This window comes from Primulina eburnea, chromosome 4 (genome assembly GCF_022965805.1).
Source record: "Primulina eburnea isolate SZY01 chromosome 4, ASM2296580v1, whole genome shotgun sequence".
Lineage (NCBI taxonomy): Eukaryota > Viridiplantae > Streptophyta > Magnoliopsida > Lamiales > Gesneriaceae > Primulina > Primulina eburnea.
In genome coordinates this window covers 1,072,243-1,089,287 of record NC_133104.1, presented here as the reverse complement: position 1 = coordinate 1,089,287, position 17,045 = coordinate 1,072,243, and the positions used below count along the sequence as shown (strand labels likewise).

Below are 17,045 nucleotides of genomic sequence, written 5' to 3'. Positions count from 1 at the left end.
GAAATTTAAATGTATAATTCATATTTATTAAGTTTGTTTAGCTCGATAAAGGCTTGAATAAGCTCGTGAGCCATGCATATATTCGTTAAATAAAGTTCGAGCTCGGCTCGATTATAAACGAACCAAGTTCAAACATTCAAGAGTTCGGCTCGGCTCGGCTCGACTCGATTACATCCCTTTTTATCGACCATACAACTCCTCAACATATATAAAAATACGTGTATAATTTTTAAAGTCAATTAGTGTAAATATGAAATTGATATAAACCTTAGTTAGATATATATAGTTTTCAAAGATAACTAGATTTTATATTAGTACTACTAGCATAAGAGAAAATAATTTCTTTAATAGAGATATTAATGCAAAACTTCAACTGATATGGTAATGAAAAAATCTGATATCCACGAGTATTTCACGAATAATGATATATGATGGATAAGTTTAACAGAATCATGTACACTGAATATCTGTTTAAAATTATATTTCTATTGCAACAATTCTATATTTGAAAATTAATATTATACTTTGACAAAAACTTGTGTGGAACTGTATTAGAGATCGTATTTTGTGAGACATATATCTTATTTGGGTCATCCATGAAAAAATATTACTTTTTATGATAAGAATAATATTTTTTATTATGAATATCGGTAGGGTTGACCGATCTCATAGATAAAGATTCGTCAGAACATCTTACAAAAGACGTAGTATTATATTTTCATGGTATCATGGAAATAAGAGTATTTTCATAGAAATTGGATTATTTAATTTGAAAAGAAAACAACAAGAGTTTCTAATTTTTTTTAAAAAAACTAATAACTTCCCATTTTTCAGCGCCAATATATACATCTACATATACAATTGTAGCGCGTCTATATAGAATTTGTTCAAACCCTACAACCTCTGTGGCAATCGAAACATGAACATCTTCTCCAAAAAGCCCACGGCCAAAGGTTTCTGTTCTGATTTTTTCCCTAATTGTGCATTTTGATTTTCGTGTCTATATCACGTAGTGCAGAAAATGGTTGTTGACTTGAATATATTTTAATTCTTTAAACCATATCAGGTCATGGTTAATCGTCGATGCGTTGACTCGTGGAGTAATTGAATTTGGATTTTGTTTATGATTTGTTTGTGGATTTTGATTTGATTTCAGAGGCGCTCCGAGAGAGTAAACGGGAAATGGCCAATGCCACTAGAGGTACTTGATTTCCGAATTTGTGATATCTTTGCTCGTAATTTTTCTATTTTAACATTTATTTTCCGAAATTGGTTGATCTTATTTTGATAGCACTGTTCTGTTGTTTTTTTGTTGTGAAACAATTAAGCAATGTGAATACCGCGAGCTCCAGTGGATAGAAATTTAACCAAATAAAAGCGACTTATTTATAATGCATCTGGATGAAGAAGGCAAATCATGAAAAGAATCGTTTTAGGATACGGAGCTTTTCTTGAAATAGCATTTTAATAGTTAAAGGTCTGATGCCAGGAAATGTGTTATTTTCTGACTTTCAATTCACATTCTATTTAAAAAATCATGGAGATTGTTTAATGTACGGCATAGGCGTGATAGTAAAATTCCCTTTTTCGGCTGTAGCGGGTATCTACTCACTAAACTGGTTCTGCATTTTGTGAAAGAAACACTCGATTTGCTTTACCAACCATTCTTTTTAAAGTCAGCTTCTTTATCCAAATTGGCACCGGTTGGGTTTTTTAAGTGGTTTTAGAATCAAACGCAGGTAGTTCTATGTTTGGATTAGGACTGCAACCAAGCTCTAGCAGCTCGGTCAAAGCTCAACTTGAGTCCATGCATACAAGTTGAACTCGAGTGGCTCAATACTCTCTCGAGCCAAGCTCAAGCTTTGATATTTAAGGATTGTGTATTTTTCGAGTGCTAGAACTCGAGAAGTTATTTTTACTTTTGCTACTAATAATTAAATTACCATTTTTCTCTTAATTTTATTTCATGTACATACTTAATATTCAATTTTTAGAAGTTTAAAGAGCTTTTTTTGTGAATTCGAGTTCAAGCTGGAGAAACACTACTTGATCAACTTCAAGCTCCAGTACCTTTTCTTCCTCATGTCAAGATCAAGTACGGTGCTACGCTGCTATTCGAGCTCAACTCAGCTCGATTATACCCCTAAATTGGCGATGTTTGTAAAAATAAGTTTATTTCTACGTTTGAAAAAAAAGTGAAATCTAAGACCTAATATCACTTTTTTTTTGCTTTATGTAAAGGTAAAAGCTTGATAATATACCGAACTAAAGTTTGTTAAAGACATTAATTAATCAATCAACCCTTAATGAAAATCGGAATCCATGATTCCTATGCATTCCAAACAAGTGCTGCCTATCTTGTATGTGTAAATAAAAAAATTAATGGTTGTATGTAATTTTCCTGGTGCCCATTGTTAACTGAATTGAACTGTATGAAATTCTTGATTGTTGCTTTGGTTTATGGAGGAGTTCGAACGGACATTTGTTGATTTCTTATATTGAAGTTTCACTTTGCACTGTAACTTCTTACTTCAAACTATGAATTAACTATTGAGCTTACATATGCTATTTTGGATCTGTGATTTTGATTTAGGTATAGAGAGGGAAATCAATACATTGCAGTTGGAGGTAATCCAAGATTCTTGGTGTTTTCAGCGTTACAGTTTCTCCATTTTGGTAAAAATTGACTAGATTTAATTCATGATTGATGTTTCAGGAGAAGAAACTTGTTGCTGAGATCAAGAGAACTGCTAAAACGGGGAATGAGGTCTGTAAAACACATGGATTGCATCTTTGATAAATATTACATCTAGTACTTGCGTGACTGTTAAGAGATTAATTGGAGTGCTTTTCCTATCTTTCGCCGTCCCTGCCTTTTTTTCCCCCCGGCAGGCAGCAACAAAAGTTCTTGCTCGCCAACTGGTCCGGCTTCGTCAACAAATAGCCAATTTACAAGGTAGTCGAGCTCAAATGAGGGGCATAGCGACTCATACTCAGGTAAGAAAGATAGTCATAATAATAGTCTTCTTTTGTTTTTGTAAGGAGCACAAATAATTTATTTCTCCCTTTCGCAGGCAATGTCTGCTCAATCGTCTGTTGCTGTCGGTATGAAAGGTGCCAGTAAAGCCATGGCGGCCATGAATAAGGCAAGACCCTCTACTTTTAGTTGAATCCTATCTTTCTAACACCATTATTAAATTATTTCTTATATTTGCCACTCACGATTCCTTTTTAGAAAACACTTCACATTTCTATGTGTATGTAGTTGAGCTATGACGCGTGTGTGTGTGTAGTTTTATGTAGTTGAACTATAACCGAATGTGATCTATGATTGCTCTTGTTTTAATTTTGATCGCATAAACCGGTAGCAAATGGCCCCTGCCAAGCAAATGAAAGTGATTCACGAATTTTTGATTGCTCTTGTTTTAATTTTGATCGCATATACTGGCAGCAAATGGCCCCTGCCAAGCAAATGAAAGTGATTCACGAATTTCAAAAACAATCAGCACAAATGGATATGACTGTAAGTTTGAATCATTTCATTTTTCCAAACTGTGTTACGAACATGCATACATAAATTCATCTAAAAATGTTAACTTTCCTCTGCCAACTTTTTGCACTTGCAGACTGAAATGATGTCAGACGCCATAGACGATGCTTTAGATGACGATGAGGCTGAAGAGGAAACAGACGAGTTGACAAATCAAGTAATATTTGTTTTCCCTGAGTAAAGCTTACATATTTTGTGATTCTGTTGACTGATTTAATAACCAGATGTGATCCATTTCAAAAGAATAGTCCTGGTATGAAGCTCTGATGATGGTTCTGGAGTTTCATATCCATCAACCACGTCTCATTCAACTTTTTTGTCATCCTTAATGTATTGAACTAATTCCTGAAAATACCTGCCCTTGAAAGTTACTAACGTTATTGCTTGGAGCATTTGAGATCAAAATTCAAATTTTTTCATCGTCTGCCAGAGAATCTGGTTTATTTTTCTTTTGTTTATGCATCTTCACTTGATTTGCAAAAACATTTCCAGGTGCTGGATGAAATTGGTGTGGATGTCGCCTCACAGGTTTTTTAGATACATTTTTCTGTAATTTCAAGTATTTGCATCTAACAATCGAGCTAATCTACTTTCTGAACTTTCAACAGTTGTCAGCTGCTCCTAAAGGTAAAATTACTGGGAAGAACACCGAGGGATCTAGCAGGTAACATAATATATGTATATTTGTAGCTTAATTTTGTGTACAGACAATAATCAGTCATCTTTAAAGTTTGTGGGTCTTGTTCATGTATAGGATCTTGTACGGTTAAACACTCGTTACATGTCTATTTTATTGTTACATGTCTATTTTATTGCAGTTCAAACATCGATGAACTTGAAAAGAGATTGGCAGCCCTCAGAAATCCTTGAGAGCTGCAGCAGCCTGGAACTTTACTTATATTGCTTCTTGACCAGCCTAAAGTGCCAATTTTTTCCCTGTACTGTAATACTTGGGTAAATAGTTCCTCCTCTTCAATCTTGTTTAGGCACAATTTTTCAAGGCTTATTTGTGACAATGATGAACAGCTTTCGACAGAATAGAATCAAGTTCCGTACTTTTTAAATGCCTTTGCATATTGTTATTAGATTTGCAGGCTAAAGCATTAAAAATCAAACATGTATCAATATATTTCAAATCAAATCAAGTTGATGATGTCAGAATTTCAGTATATTTATTTACATTTACATTTTATAAATGTTTTTAAAATATTTTTATTTTTGGGTTAATTTTAACATTCAATCTCGAACCAAATAAATCATCTTGAGTTTGAATTGAATTGATCTAAAATCTATAATAAATTGTCAATGTCAATGAAAATTTTAGATTTATGATAATGTCATCTCGAAAATAAGAAACATTCCCACACACAAAACTTCATCGATTCCTTTGACGACTCTGATACCATTGTGTGTTTCTGGAAACGAGAAGAACATAAATAATATGGCCTGGTGCAGCCGCATTTCTCATGAACGAAAAATTTATCAAATCTGTCAGCCATATCCAACTAATTCCTGATGGGGAAAGCCATAGCAGCGAAGAGGGTCGTCTGGAGAACCTTTAGTGATACTAATAGCAGCATGAGAAAAAGATGCCGGCTTAGTAGAACGGCCAACAGTGCCCTCACCGGGGGAGCTTGGCCGGCTACTCGAAATAGCTGGTCTCTTTAAAGAGCTGCCATTTCGAGACGTACGGCTTCTCTCTGAATCAAGTTGCTGCGTACCCAGAAACCATGAAATCTTCAATAAAAATGAAAACAGATGATAATGAAATGCACTGCATGCACAATCAAAGCCAAGGTGGTCAACTTCAGGCCTTGGTGCTGACAACGAAAGAGCTTTCTGACTTCGAATGAAAGAATATAAACCCAAATAAATACAATCTTTGTATGACCGAATGGCTAATGGGAAGGGAAAAAGGGAATTGATACCACATCCTTGGACAAAGGTACATCTGACAATGATGTCCTGTGCCTTGAATGCTCACAATGCGAGCAGCAGCTGAGGCATTCCTTCCACTGCGGGTAAATATTTATCTCGAAAATGTGCCCCACAGGACAGAAAAATCTATCAAGAGAAGGATGATTAATCTTGATGCAACCCCCGCAAAAACCTCAAATGAAAAACCAGTTGATTCAAACCTCACTGAAAAATCTGCTGACATCTCATATTTTTTAATGAAATTCTTCTATTAGTTTGGATTGCATCAATTCAGCAGCTTCGCGAACTTTTCTGTGGTCCCAAAAACCATCTAATATTCTATTCAAGGTTTTCGTATATGGAATGCATCTGTCAACCACCATTTCATTCATAATTCGAGCAGCTTTGTGCAAATCTCCTTTACTGCAAGAACATTCTACAAGCCATTCGAACGATGTTGTCTCGATAGAAATGGCCCTACTACGCAAGCTTAGGTACTGATGGAAAGCTTGATTAAGATTACTCTCGGAGCAAAGACCTTGAACTACTCGATTATGTATCCTAACATGAAGCCCCCAAGTTACACGGATTGGTGTTATACCTGAAAGGACAATTTCATCAAGGAAGTTTGCTGCTTCCTGGAACTTGCTAATATCACAGAAGCAGTTGATTATCTTCGAGTATAGCCCTGCATCAGGTTTCAATTCTTATAGCTTTATTCTATCAAGAATCTGAACTGCATCTTGAACTTTACCTTCGCTGCAGAAACCATGAATTAAAGAACTGTATGTTATCATATTTGGAACTTGATGTTTCCAAATCATTCTATCCAACAGTTTCATGGCCTGAGAAGTATGTCCATTCTTGCAAAGACCGTTTATAAGAGAACCAAGTATTCACATTGGGATAAACGTCTTTGCTTTTCATCTCCTCGTGCTTCATCCAATTTATTTGTCTGGCAAAGCCCGTGTACCAGCGAACTGTAGGTAACAACAGAGGGTTAACAACCGTTCCCCTCCATCTCAAGCAAAAGCTCCCTAGCTTCAATATTTTTCCCAGCTTTACACAGCCCACAGATCAAAGTTCCATGTGTAAGAATCCGGAGTATTCCCACGTTTGGGCATCCCCCGAAATATCTTAAAAGCTGAATCCAAAAGATATTCTGTTCTAGCATAGTGCTATTATCAAAACATTAAGAGAAGCAACATTAGTTGGGGATTCCCATCTGCCTCATGTATCGATAAAAGTTAAAAGCCATTTTTAGCTGACTTTCATCGAAAAGAACTGAAAACACTGTTACATAAGATTTTGCTGTGGGTTCACAATCATACTCCTTCATCTTCCAGAAAACTCTAACCACTTCATGAGGTTTGTGGATCCTAGCATAGGCCCTCAAAAAAAAGAGTACTATATTTTCAGTGATCTTACACTTCTCTCTTCTCATTCTATCAAGCATATCCTCAGCTGTCATGAATTTGTTCGCAGAGAGCAAGCGCTTGATCGTTAAACCAAACGTGTTTTGGTACGTGATGGAAACCATTAGAATACTCTGTTGTAGCAGCATCAAATATTGAAATTGCTTTTTCCAAGTCCTTTTCAGAACAAATTAACTCCTCAACTAGAGATGTCATGACTTGCTGCGGCTGCTTCATTGTTGACCTGCTGCCCATCTCCGTCTTTTCTCTTTTTCTTTGTTTTCTTCCTCATTCTTCGCGGGACCCAGATTGCTCACCTACATCGCATAACGATATTTATCGAGTTGTTTATACAATAATTAAGGTTTTCTAGATGAGCATAAGTAACTTGTTACCTTCAGGATAAAACGTCCTTTTAGAATAGGTTAGTAATCCTATTTCAGGGGTTTATAGCCTAAATATAAATATTTATGAATTGATTTGATTTGGGAAAATAATTTTACCAATTTGCACACTGACTCATAGTGCACTTTGTCAGAGATGGGATGCCTGGGATATTATAAGTATAGTGTTTAGATAAAGTAACTCTAGACACGCAACTTTCCGACTTCCCAAAATTCATCTAGTGAGGGTATGAACCCGCGGTGACTGATGCGTTGTGTTCACAATAATTATGACGTATAAAAATGCACAAACATGATTCGGAAGATTAAGAAAATCTGTCTTAGAAGTTGAACCAAATGGCTGCTCGATGAAGAAAATCTCGTCACAATATGTACCTCCCATAGGGGACAATCATGATCACATATCTGACATGTTACGATCAAATGAACTCAACTCTATGGATCATCCTGAAGTAACATCTAACTCTTTTGCCTTTATCCTCTCACTTAGATATAAATAATTGATAGAGCTACCACCAATGTTATATGCTATACAACATGCCTCCATGGATCTTCAGAACATGTTCTCTTCACAACAGAAACAAAATCAATTTACAAGGAAACGATACCAACCAATATATGATTCCATCCACCACAAAAGGGTGACTACGAGCTCAAATGCACTAGCACATAGAAAAATGATAGCTTTGCATTCAACAGTTGACTCCAATGCCATCAGGAAGGGATAAAATGTATGCAGATTATTTCACTGTTCCAACGCAAAATAACAGCAGGGAACTCAAAGCCCTTGCGCAATGTCCCAAGCATCATTTGGCAGTTATGCTTCATCGTACACAAGAAGGTATCAAGCTAGTCGATGTAAATGAATCCAAAGATACAGACAATCAAAATGATTGAACCAGAAGAGCTCATCTACAAATTAAATTCGCAATACCACAGCAAAACAAGGCATTAAAAGGCTACAATAAAAATATTACTGCATTCTAATCACTACCCTGTTCCACAGTTTCTTGAAACATACAAAATAGTACCACAACCAATGCGTCTTCTGAAGTTGAAACTTCATTTATTTATCATAATTATCAAAAAATTTAAAATGGAAACAAAAAAATTTCAGCTTTCATCAAGGAGATAAAAGTACCTTACAGAGAAGACGGGACTAATAGATGGCCGCAAACAAAAGTAACAAATTTCAGTAACAACCGAACCTTTTTAGATCGGGGTGGCCGTAAAAATCCATCTCAAAATGAAGTGTCTCCAAAAGTTCAACAAAGGGTTGTAATGACTGCCTTAAAATTGAAATTGAAGGCGGCGGGCGGAGGCTGCTCTACGCACACAGCACCGACCACAGCCATTTCCAGCGTTGGGTTAAAAAACCTAGTCCAGTGGACCTCGACCTATGGGCTTCGAGACGAGATGCTAAAATACGAGCTTAAAAGGAGGAAGTTGACTAACGAAGAAGGCCTCTACCATTTTTATCCGGGTACAATCCGGACCTTTTCACGTGTCATTTGAATAAAATATATGTTTTATAAAATTGATTCGTGAGATTATCTCGAAATTTTTGTAACAGACAGGGTTGAAGATGTAGGAGAAACCCGCTTTGATATTAAAATTTCCAAACATTTATCCGAATGTTGTCCAACCAATCCAAAAACAATTTAAACATCGAAAAAATGGAAATAAAATCAGTTATAATAAAATTAACTGGATTTTCTGAAAAAATAAAAAAAATTAGAAAATATGTAGATAAAAGCAAAGCTGACGTAAGAAAATCAATTATTCGGTGGGGATTATTGGAGATCGAAATTCAAATATATATTATGAATGGCTTTCAAACAAACGTAGTAAACTATTTATTTTACTTTTGTAAGATATTATAAAATTAACATTATAAATTATTACACAATTCAGATTGAAGTTAATGCTACAAGAATTTTAGCACATCATTTGTATTTTATAAGCATGAATAAAATCCTATCTATAGGTCGGTTCTGACATTCAGTCTTGAATCCTGTAAACAAATCGGCTCAAGTGTTAGAATTTGACTCAGATTTAGAAGAATTTGACTTCCGAGCTTTACTTGAGAGAATGATGTACTAACACACAATTTTCAGTGCCATTCTTATGATCATTTGTCAAATTAAAAAAAAAAAAAGAACAGAAAAAGAGAAGATGCGTGGATACATGAAAACGATGATTAACACAACTACTGTCATCTCCGACACCAGAAAAATTGCACGACACAAAATTCATTGATTCCTTTGACGACTGATACCATTGCGTTTCTGGAATAAGGCAAGGACGTAGATAATATGTGCTCATATCTCATGTACAAAGCGTTTTTTAAATCTGTTGAAGCCATGCCCAGTTACTTCCTGATAGAGAGAAAGTCAAAGCTGCGAAGAGGGTCGTCTCGAGAACCTTTGGTGATAGCAGCACGAGAGAAAGATGACGGCTTGGACTCAATGCCTGGTTGAATTCTGTGTGCGGTGGATATACGACCAGTGCTTGAGACCAATCTGCTAGAACGGCCATCAGTAACCTCACCAGAGGAGCTTGGCCGGCTACTCGAAACGGCTGCTCTCTTTGAAGAACTGCCATTTCGAGATGTACGGACTCTTTCTGAATCAGGTTGCTGCATACAAGGAAACCACAGAATCTTAACATTACAAAGATCATGATGAAAACCACAGTGATTATAATTTTAAACACTAATCAGAAACAGAGCATAAATAAAGCATATATCAATGTAACTAAGCTGCAATAGCTTTATCAAAGAATGTGTTAACATGAAGATGTCGTTCGAGTGCTTATTTTATCCTCCATTAATAACATCTAGTCTCCTACCCCTTCCTCCCCATGCTGGACCCGACACAATCAAACCCAAAGTATCAGGTCAGATTGTAATCATGCAGAATTAAAGCCAGGGGTCAATTTATGGCCTTGGTGCTAGAGGGCGAGAGAGCTTTCAGACTTCAATTCAAACAAAGAAAGCCAAATAAATACAAATTTGAGCGACCTAATTGCTAATGGGAAGTGAAAAAAATGAATATACCACATCCTTGGATGAAGGTACATCTTCTGATGATGTCCGGTGTCTTGAATAGTCACCAGGCCGAGCATGACCTGAAGCATTCCTTCTAGAGAAAGCTTCAACTGCACCTGAAAATTTATCTCGGATATCTCGCCCCACTGGACAGAAAATCCATTACAAGAACAATTATTGATCTGATGCACCCAATAAAATTTTTTCAAGGGAAACTTTATGCATTATTTAATATAAAACACAACCAGAACACATCCACGGTCATACTTCATTTCTATATTAAATTCAGTAAATCCAAAGGTGGTTGTATCACTGTTTCAATATGTACAATCCAAACAAAATATCTTCTTCCACATCTAGAAATTTCATAATTTTCAATATTGTGTTCTTAAATTTGAAAATGTGAAGACAACAAAACACAAACCAAAGGCCCTTAATATTTTCTTATGCAAGGCAGATCATTAGAAGAGGGACGGATAATCTCTTTTCGTGATTTTCTTTATTTTTCTTTGCAGTTCACAACTATGACTTTATGGTTAATTTGATATTCATCACATAAATCATAGACGGCTGAGTATACACCATACATTTGCATGGCATTCAGCTAATCAATTATCAATTAAAAAACTTCTTGGAGCATATATCTGCATGGTATTCAGCTAATAAATTATCAACTAATAAATGCACACTCCAAGAAGTTTACCACTACGGGTGCTATTTAGAGGTGAGAGAGGTTACCTGATGTTCTTCCCGCTCTTTCCCCAGAAGTTCCAGCCACTGCATTGCCAGGGGGATTCTAAAAGCAAGTGCATAGATTAACAGACTTGTATCTCAAGAAGATCCAAAGGAAAAAAGAATCGGTCATCACTTACTCTTGCTTTGGAACTGGCACCTATCTGAGGATATTTTAATATAGTCCAATCAAACACATAGTCAAATTGGTAACCTGAGTGATATTACAACATAGACATGATTAAATACAAGATATGCAAGAAGGTACTTGGTAAAAATACGACCAAAAGACCAGGGAAGAAAATCCCTGAAGCACAGAGAAAATTGACAAGAATGTGGTTGAAGTGTCAATAGTCTTTACCTTCTCGGATAAACAAATCCCGAAAAAGCCTCTTCAAGTAAGAATAGTCTGGCTTGTCTTCAAATCTCAAAGATCGACAATAGTGAAAATAAGATATGAATTCTGATGGATATGATTTGCACAGAACCTGCAAATAATCTAAATCATGTAACATTCTCTGTCTACCAGTATGACGCTAACCAAATCAATGATCAAATACAGAGAAATAATATTTGATTGAAGAAGAACCTAGTCTTTCAAACCCGGTTACGAAAACATTATATGCCCATGTGAAAAATGTAGCAAGATACAGGGTACAAACCTCTATTGGTGTTAACATCTTCTTCTCGCTGATCTTGTCATATTTCTGCTTTTTGTTACCAGCTTTAAGTCCTTGCCAGGGAAGGCTGGAATACAAAACATGTTAAATAAATTAAGATAGACAATTATGAAAACAAATGTTAAGAAAGATCAAACAAGATACCAAAAAGATTAGCCGGTATAAAGTGTGGGAGTCACAAATATACAACAAACCTTCCTCGCAGAAAATACATAAGGACATAACCGAGAGATTCCAAATCGTCCCTTCTGCTTTGTTCTGCCAGAAGCAATAAATCACAAAATGACTAAATGAAATTGAACGTAAACACTTCCAGGTAAGAAACAACTTATGCTGATATATAATTCACTCACCAACTCCAAGGTGTGTGTTGACACTGGCATAGCGAGCAGTCCCTGTAAGATTCTTGTTTTCCCTTGAATGAAATGCCAAGTGTACTCAATCAGTGCATAGAAAGCATAAACAGAACTGTAAAAAATCGTCAGAAATTTTTTAGGGTAAAAGATCCATATCCTACATCATATCCACCAACTAAGAAAATAAATAAGTTCCCACAAGGAACAAAAACAAAAGCCGTATTTAGTCTCTACTCTTCGCCAGTTTTTCATGCAAGACTCTATTTTAATAAACCACGAGTCCACAATTTGAGACTTGTACGCGTTTACTCTGTCTATTGTCTTGCCATATAACTTTTGAAGCAGGAAACTATAGTGAAAACAGTAGATGCAATGGCATATAGGAAAACCAAGAAGAGGTTCAATATCATTGTGATCATGAAAAGTAACTATTTGAATTCGAGAATTACAATTGTTAGCTCAGTCAAAAAGAGCACAATTGCATATGGAACATCAATAGTCATAGTTCAGTAAAACTTGCACCCAAAATATCCATCAGTCATGCTAAAACAGGTAGATTAAAACTCTGATGCACCTCAAGTTGCAAGTCATAAGGAGTTCTTGATGAAAGCATAGAACATTTGAAAGGAACAACATGCACACTTAAGGTTTTTGGCTAATAGCTCAACTGTAATGTGGACTTTCAACCACTCTGTCGGTCTGTCCAAGTCAGGCAAGCTTTTTAATCCAAACCCCATGTTTACAAAATCTTGTGCACTCCAGGAGCTCAGAAACTACATACGAACATGAAAATCCTCTCTCTTGTTTATTTTTTGTATATTTAAATCAAATCAGGCAGCCAACAAAACCAAGATGAACACCAACACTTTTCGCATAACACTTGCTTTATTTAACCATCTCCTCACTTTTCCTGTATGCCAACTCTATTTATAAGTCACAGACTAAGATAACCATTAGCTGAGCTTTTCTATTAACTTCACTAAGTAAAGACCAGAATGATCAACTAAATCCTGAATCAATGTCGAAGATCAATAAAAGAAACTAACTTATGCCAAATCTTAGCTGAGCTTTTCTATTAACTTCACTAAGTAAAGACCAGAATGATCAACTAAATCCTGAATCAATGTCGAAGATCAATAAATGAAACTAACTTATGCCAAATCAAAGACAAAGGGGAGTTACCTGTATGGTATGTGCTTATGAGTCTGTAGATCTCGATATTTTTTGGCAAGACCAAAATCTATAGCATATACCTGTAGTAAGAAATATTAGTGTATTGAAACGGATATCACCATCTTGCACATATAGCTTAATAAAAGATATATTTATGCATCCATTTCAAAATTTATATCCAAGACCAGTATACTTAGGAAACTCTACCCACGATTTGTAGATGATAGTCCTGAACCAATTACATAAATAGCAAAACAAATATGACAAATCCTATTGAGAGTGTCGACAATCATCGTGAGAAGAAAATAAAACTAAATAATCACACATAATATTCACAACACAAACAACAGGATGAAACCTAAGAAGATAAAAGGCATACCTGATTCGCTTTGCGTCCCAAGCCCATCAAAAAATTGTCAGGCTTTATATCACGATGAAGAAATCCTCTTGAATGCATATATTCAACCCTATTGATCTGAAAATAGTGCATATATACTTATTGCATGACTTAATGATTAAATAAAACCATAACCCACAAAAAGACTGAAAATCCCGACAACTTACTAATTGATCTGCAAGCATTAAAACTGTTTTCAAGGACAACTTCCTATTGCAATAATTGAATAGATCTTCCAAACTAGGTCCCAGAAGGTCTATCACCATGACATTATACTCAGCCTCAACTCCAAACCATTTCAGGTTAGGAATGCCCGCTGCATGAAAATATAACATGATATAATTAGATTCATTTACGGAATGCTTTATATGAGTTCTACTTCAGATTCGTGAGCCATGGTTATCATATAACCTATTTTCAAATTTTGAGTGCAGCTAAAACACATAACTCAAACACAAATAATCATTGAACAAAGGATAGTTGACATCCCTACAATCAGGAATTCACACTAAGTAAAGAAAAACAAACCACTACACACCACCCTAACCATAAACAAAAATCTAGGATCAAATACTTGGTTTGATCGCTATTTGCTTTACTTGTTTGATGTCTCATTGATATAGAGTAATTGTGTGTGTGTGTGTGTGGGAAAGAGAGCGTGTCTATATGTGTGAGAGAGATCAACTTACTTCCTCCTTGTAGAAGCATATAAATTTTTGACTCATAGTGTAGTTGAGGGTGTTTGGTCTTCACAGATTCCTAATAATTGTGGCAGAACCAAATAAGCTTTATTGACTGATAAAATAAGATCAACAACAAATATTATCATCTTCTGACATACAACCAGCTTTCAACTTCACGACACAAGTATTCACAGCCTAAGTAGTTATACAGAAAGATATGGTATGAAGATATAAAATGTGGAAAACATAATTTATATAACATAAACAAGCAAGACTTGCTTATTTTACTCAACAAACTGTGCTTATTCAACAGCAAAATAAAGATTGTGCCTTTGAAATAAAATCATCCTTTCTTGTTCTGATATGTCAACAAACTAGCATAAAAAAATTATTACAGATGTCAAAAAGAACTATCATGAAGATAATTGAGACAAACAATAATACCAGCTTGATGGCAACTTCTTCACCATTTTGTATGTTCACACCTGCATCGATAAATCATATGGATTCTACACTCAGTATTAAAACTAAATACATTGAAACCTCAACAGAACACAATCAAACAAAAAAATTACTAATCTAAACAAGTCTCCTGTGTAAATAAATAACAAACAAACAAATAAAATACCTAGGTAGAGCTCGCCAAATGAACCACTCCCGATTTTTCTCCCGAGCTTAAATTTACCACCCGCGACATGATCCATGGCAACCAATTCAACTCAATGACTCCAAAAATCCAACCTTGATCCGGAATTCCAAAAATCACCCGAATTACAAATGAAAGTTTGCCCGATAAACGCAGTCAACCCTCATAGGATAAAAGAAACCAAAAATTTCAGCTCCCAGCTGCAGATCCAAAATATCGACAAAAAAAACACCGATACAAGGAAACTTGCTATTTTACTGAATCACACCCCTAAAAAGAACACAAACCCCAATATACGAACCCGTCATCGATGGTCATAGGCGGATCCCGAACAAAACATAAATAAATAAAAATTAAAATTAAAATTTCCGCTCCTAGCTGCAGATCCAATATATCCACAAAAAGTAACAGACAAAAAAAGCCTCGGAAATATGAAACACCCTATATTGCACCCTAATTCGTGAAGTCTCCGATGATATCAACAGCTAATAGGTGCATTGATATGTGAGAAGTAGGCTGCTTTTCGCCCAATTTCGATATAAAAAAATGATGAATCAACAAATAATGATACAGAACAACACGGCGGTGAGGGGATTAGCGAAAATCGAGGGGTTCGCAACGAAGAAAAGACAGGGGGGAAGGTGAAATAGGGAGGAAAAAAGAAAATCGAGGGGTTCGCAACGAAGAAAAGACAGGGGGGAAGGTGAAATAGGGAGGAAAAAAGAAATCGGACAGAGAGAGTGGTTGCGGATTTTGGGAGGGGAAAGTGGATGCAATCTCCCATTTTAATTATGGTAAAAATTTATATGAAACGATTCACTTACGAACAAATATTATTTTTTATGCAAAAAATATTATTTTTTATTGTGAATATAGATAGAATTGATCCGTCTCACAAATTATAATTTGTGAGACGGTCTCACATAAAACTTATTCTTTTATTATTCCTCACAGTTTAAAAAAAATGTACACTTAAATTTATTTATTTTAATTTAAGTAATCTTTTTTGTTTTCATTTACTTTTATGTATTTTTTCAATTTTTAAAACGTTTTTATTATTATTTTAATACCATATATATAAGTTTCTTGGGTGCTGATATATTAAGAAAATTATTTTTTTAAAAAAAATCAACTCACTTCTGATTATTTTTTTTAAAAAAAATTATGTTGATTACTAATAATAATAAAAAAATGTTTTTCTAAGATGATGGCCCCAACAATTTTCTGATTAAAAAGTGGCCGCAATAGACTTTGAATTCTCTTCTACTTTACTAGCTGGCATTTTATTTTGTTAAAGATTGTCTTGAATGATAATAATTAGCTAATAAAAAAATCAAAATTAAAGACCAAAGACTAAGACAACCACTGAGAGATAATAATCATATTATATTATGTAATTTAAAATATTTAAATCATATTGTTATTATTAAATGTACAATTAAGTTCCTCCCACTGCGTACCGTTATTTGAACGAAATTAGATATTGTGGAAGCCTATTAAATATTTGACGATACATTCCGTATCCGTTTCCATCTTCAGAGTAGGTTGATAGCAACTCATCACCTTATTTAGATAGGCATCAGAGTCTCCTCGCATACAAACTTCAAAGCATCGAGTATACTTACCAATACAAAATAAAATAATACAATGCCTTGTGAAAGTTCTGTTCCCACAGTGTGAGTGTGATGAGGGTGAGTGTTGTGTGAGTAAGATGTTAGGTGTTGTACGTAGGTGTTGTAACACTCACGACAACATGCAGCGGAAACGATATATTTAACACATCAACACTTAATTGAAATAATAACAAAACAGGAGACAAGATAGTTAATTATGCACAAGTATACAATACTTGTGTGGTGCCTCAGGGCAAAATAATTCACTAGAAAAACTTGCAAGCTTACAAAAACCAATACTAGTGAAAGAATAAAACAACTCCCTTATAAAAGCGAGTAACAAATTGCATCCTAAGCCTCTAACAAACCGTAACACCAGTACACAAGGGATGCATCAACCGAGAAGTAAAAAGTCTTCAAAAATCAACAC

General features: G+C 35.2%; 2 protein-coding genes and 1 pseudogene across 2 annotated transcripts; 1 reads left to right on the top strand and 2 right to left on the bottom strand.

Moving 5' to 3' along the window:
• Positions 1-823: 823 nt before the first annotated feature.
• Positions 824-4,783, top strand: LOC140830453 (vacuolar protein sorting-associated protein 2 homolog 3-like). The gene is made up of 11 exons (XM_073193775.1): positions 824-953; positions 1,157-1,201; positions 2,594-2,628; positions 2,717-2,767; positions 2,893-2,997; positions 3,075-3,146; positions 3,452-3,523; positions 3,627-3,707; positions 4,043-4,078; positions 4,159-4,214; positions 4,369-4,783. The coding sequence occupies exons 1-11, from the start codon at positions 920-922 to the stop codon at positions 4,418-4,420; spliced, it is 639 nt and encodes a 212-aa protein (XP_073049876.1). The 5' UTR covers positions 824-919; the 3' UTR covers positions 4,421-4,783.
• Positions 4,784-4,816: 33 nt separating this feature from the next.
• Positions 4,817-8,903, bottom strand: LOC140830452 (pentatricopeptide repeat-containing protein At5g46100-like; annotated as a pseudogene).
• A 437-nt stretch (positions 8,904-9,340) lies between these two features.
• On the bottom strand, positions 9,341-15,695 carry LOC140830451 (casein kinase 1-like protein 10). The gene is made up of 14 exons (XM_073193773.1): positions 14,985-15,695; positions 14,801-14,841; positions 14,363-14,432; positions 13,841-13,989; positions 13,656-13,751; positions 13,286-13,356; positions 12,101-12,162; positions 11,942-12,005; positions 11,730-11,814; positions 11,429-11,555; positions 11,208-11,281; positions 11,074-11,131; positions 10,345-10,481; positions 9,341-9,924 (listed from the first exon to the last, which is right to left on the bottom strand). The coding sequence occupies exons 1-14, from the start codon at positions 15,058-15,060 to the stop codon at positions 9,658-9,660; spliced, it is 1,377 nt and encodes a 458-aa protein (XP_073049874.1). The 5' UTR covers positions 15,061-15,695; the 3' UTR covers positions 9,341-9,657.
• Between the last annotated feature and the right edge of the window lie 1,350 nt (positions 15,696-17,045).

Coding starts and splice junctions, on each gene's coding strand:
- LOC140830453 (XM_073193775.1), top strand. CDS start 920: ATGAACATCTTCTCCAAAAAGCCCACGGCCAAAG. Junction 954..1,156: donor CAAAAAGCCCACGGCCAAAG/GTTTCTGTTCTG, acceptor ATTTGATTTCAG/AGGCGCTCCGAGAGAGTAAA. Junction 3,708..4,042: donor CAGACGAGTTGACAAATCAA/GTAATATTTGTT, acceptor AAACATTTCCAG/GTGCTGGATGAAATTGGTGT.
- LOC140830451 (XM_073193773.1), bottom strand. CDS start 15,060: ATGGATCATGTCGCGGGTGGTAAATTTAAGCTCGGGAGAAAAATCGGG. Junction 11,556..11,729: donor AGATGTTAACACCAATAGAG/GTTTGTACCCTG, acceptor GATTATTTGCAG/GTTCTGTGCAAATCATATCC. Junction 9,925..10,344: donor TACCTTCATCCAAGGATGTG/GTATATTCATTT, acceptor CCTTGTATGCAG/CAACCTGATTCAGAAAGAGT.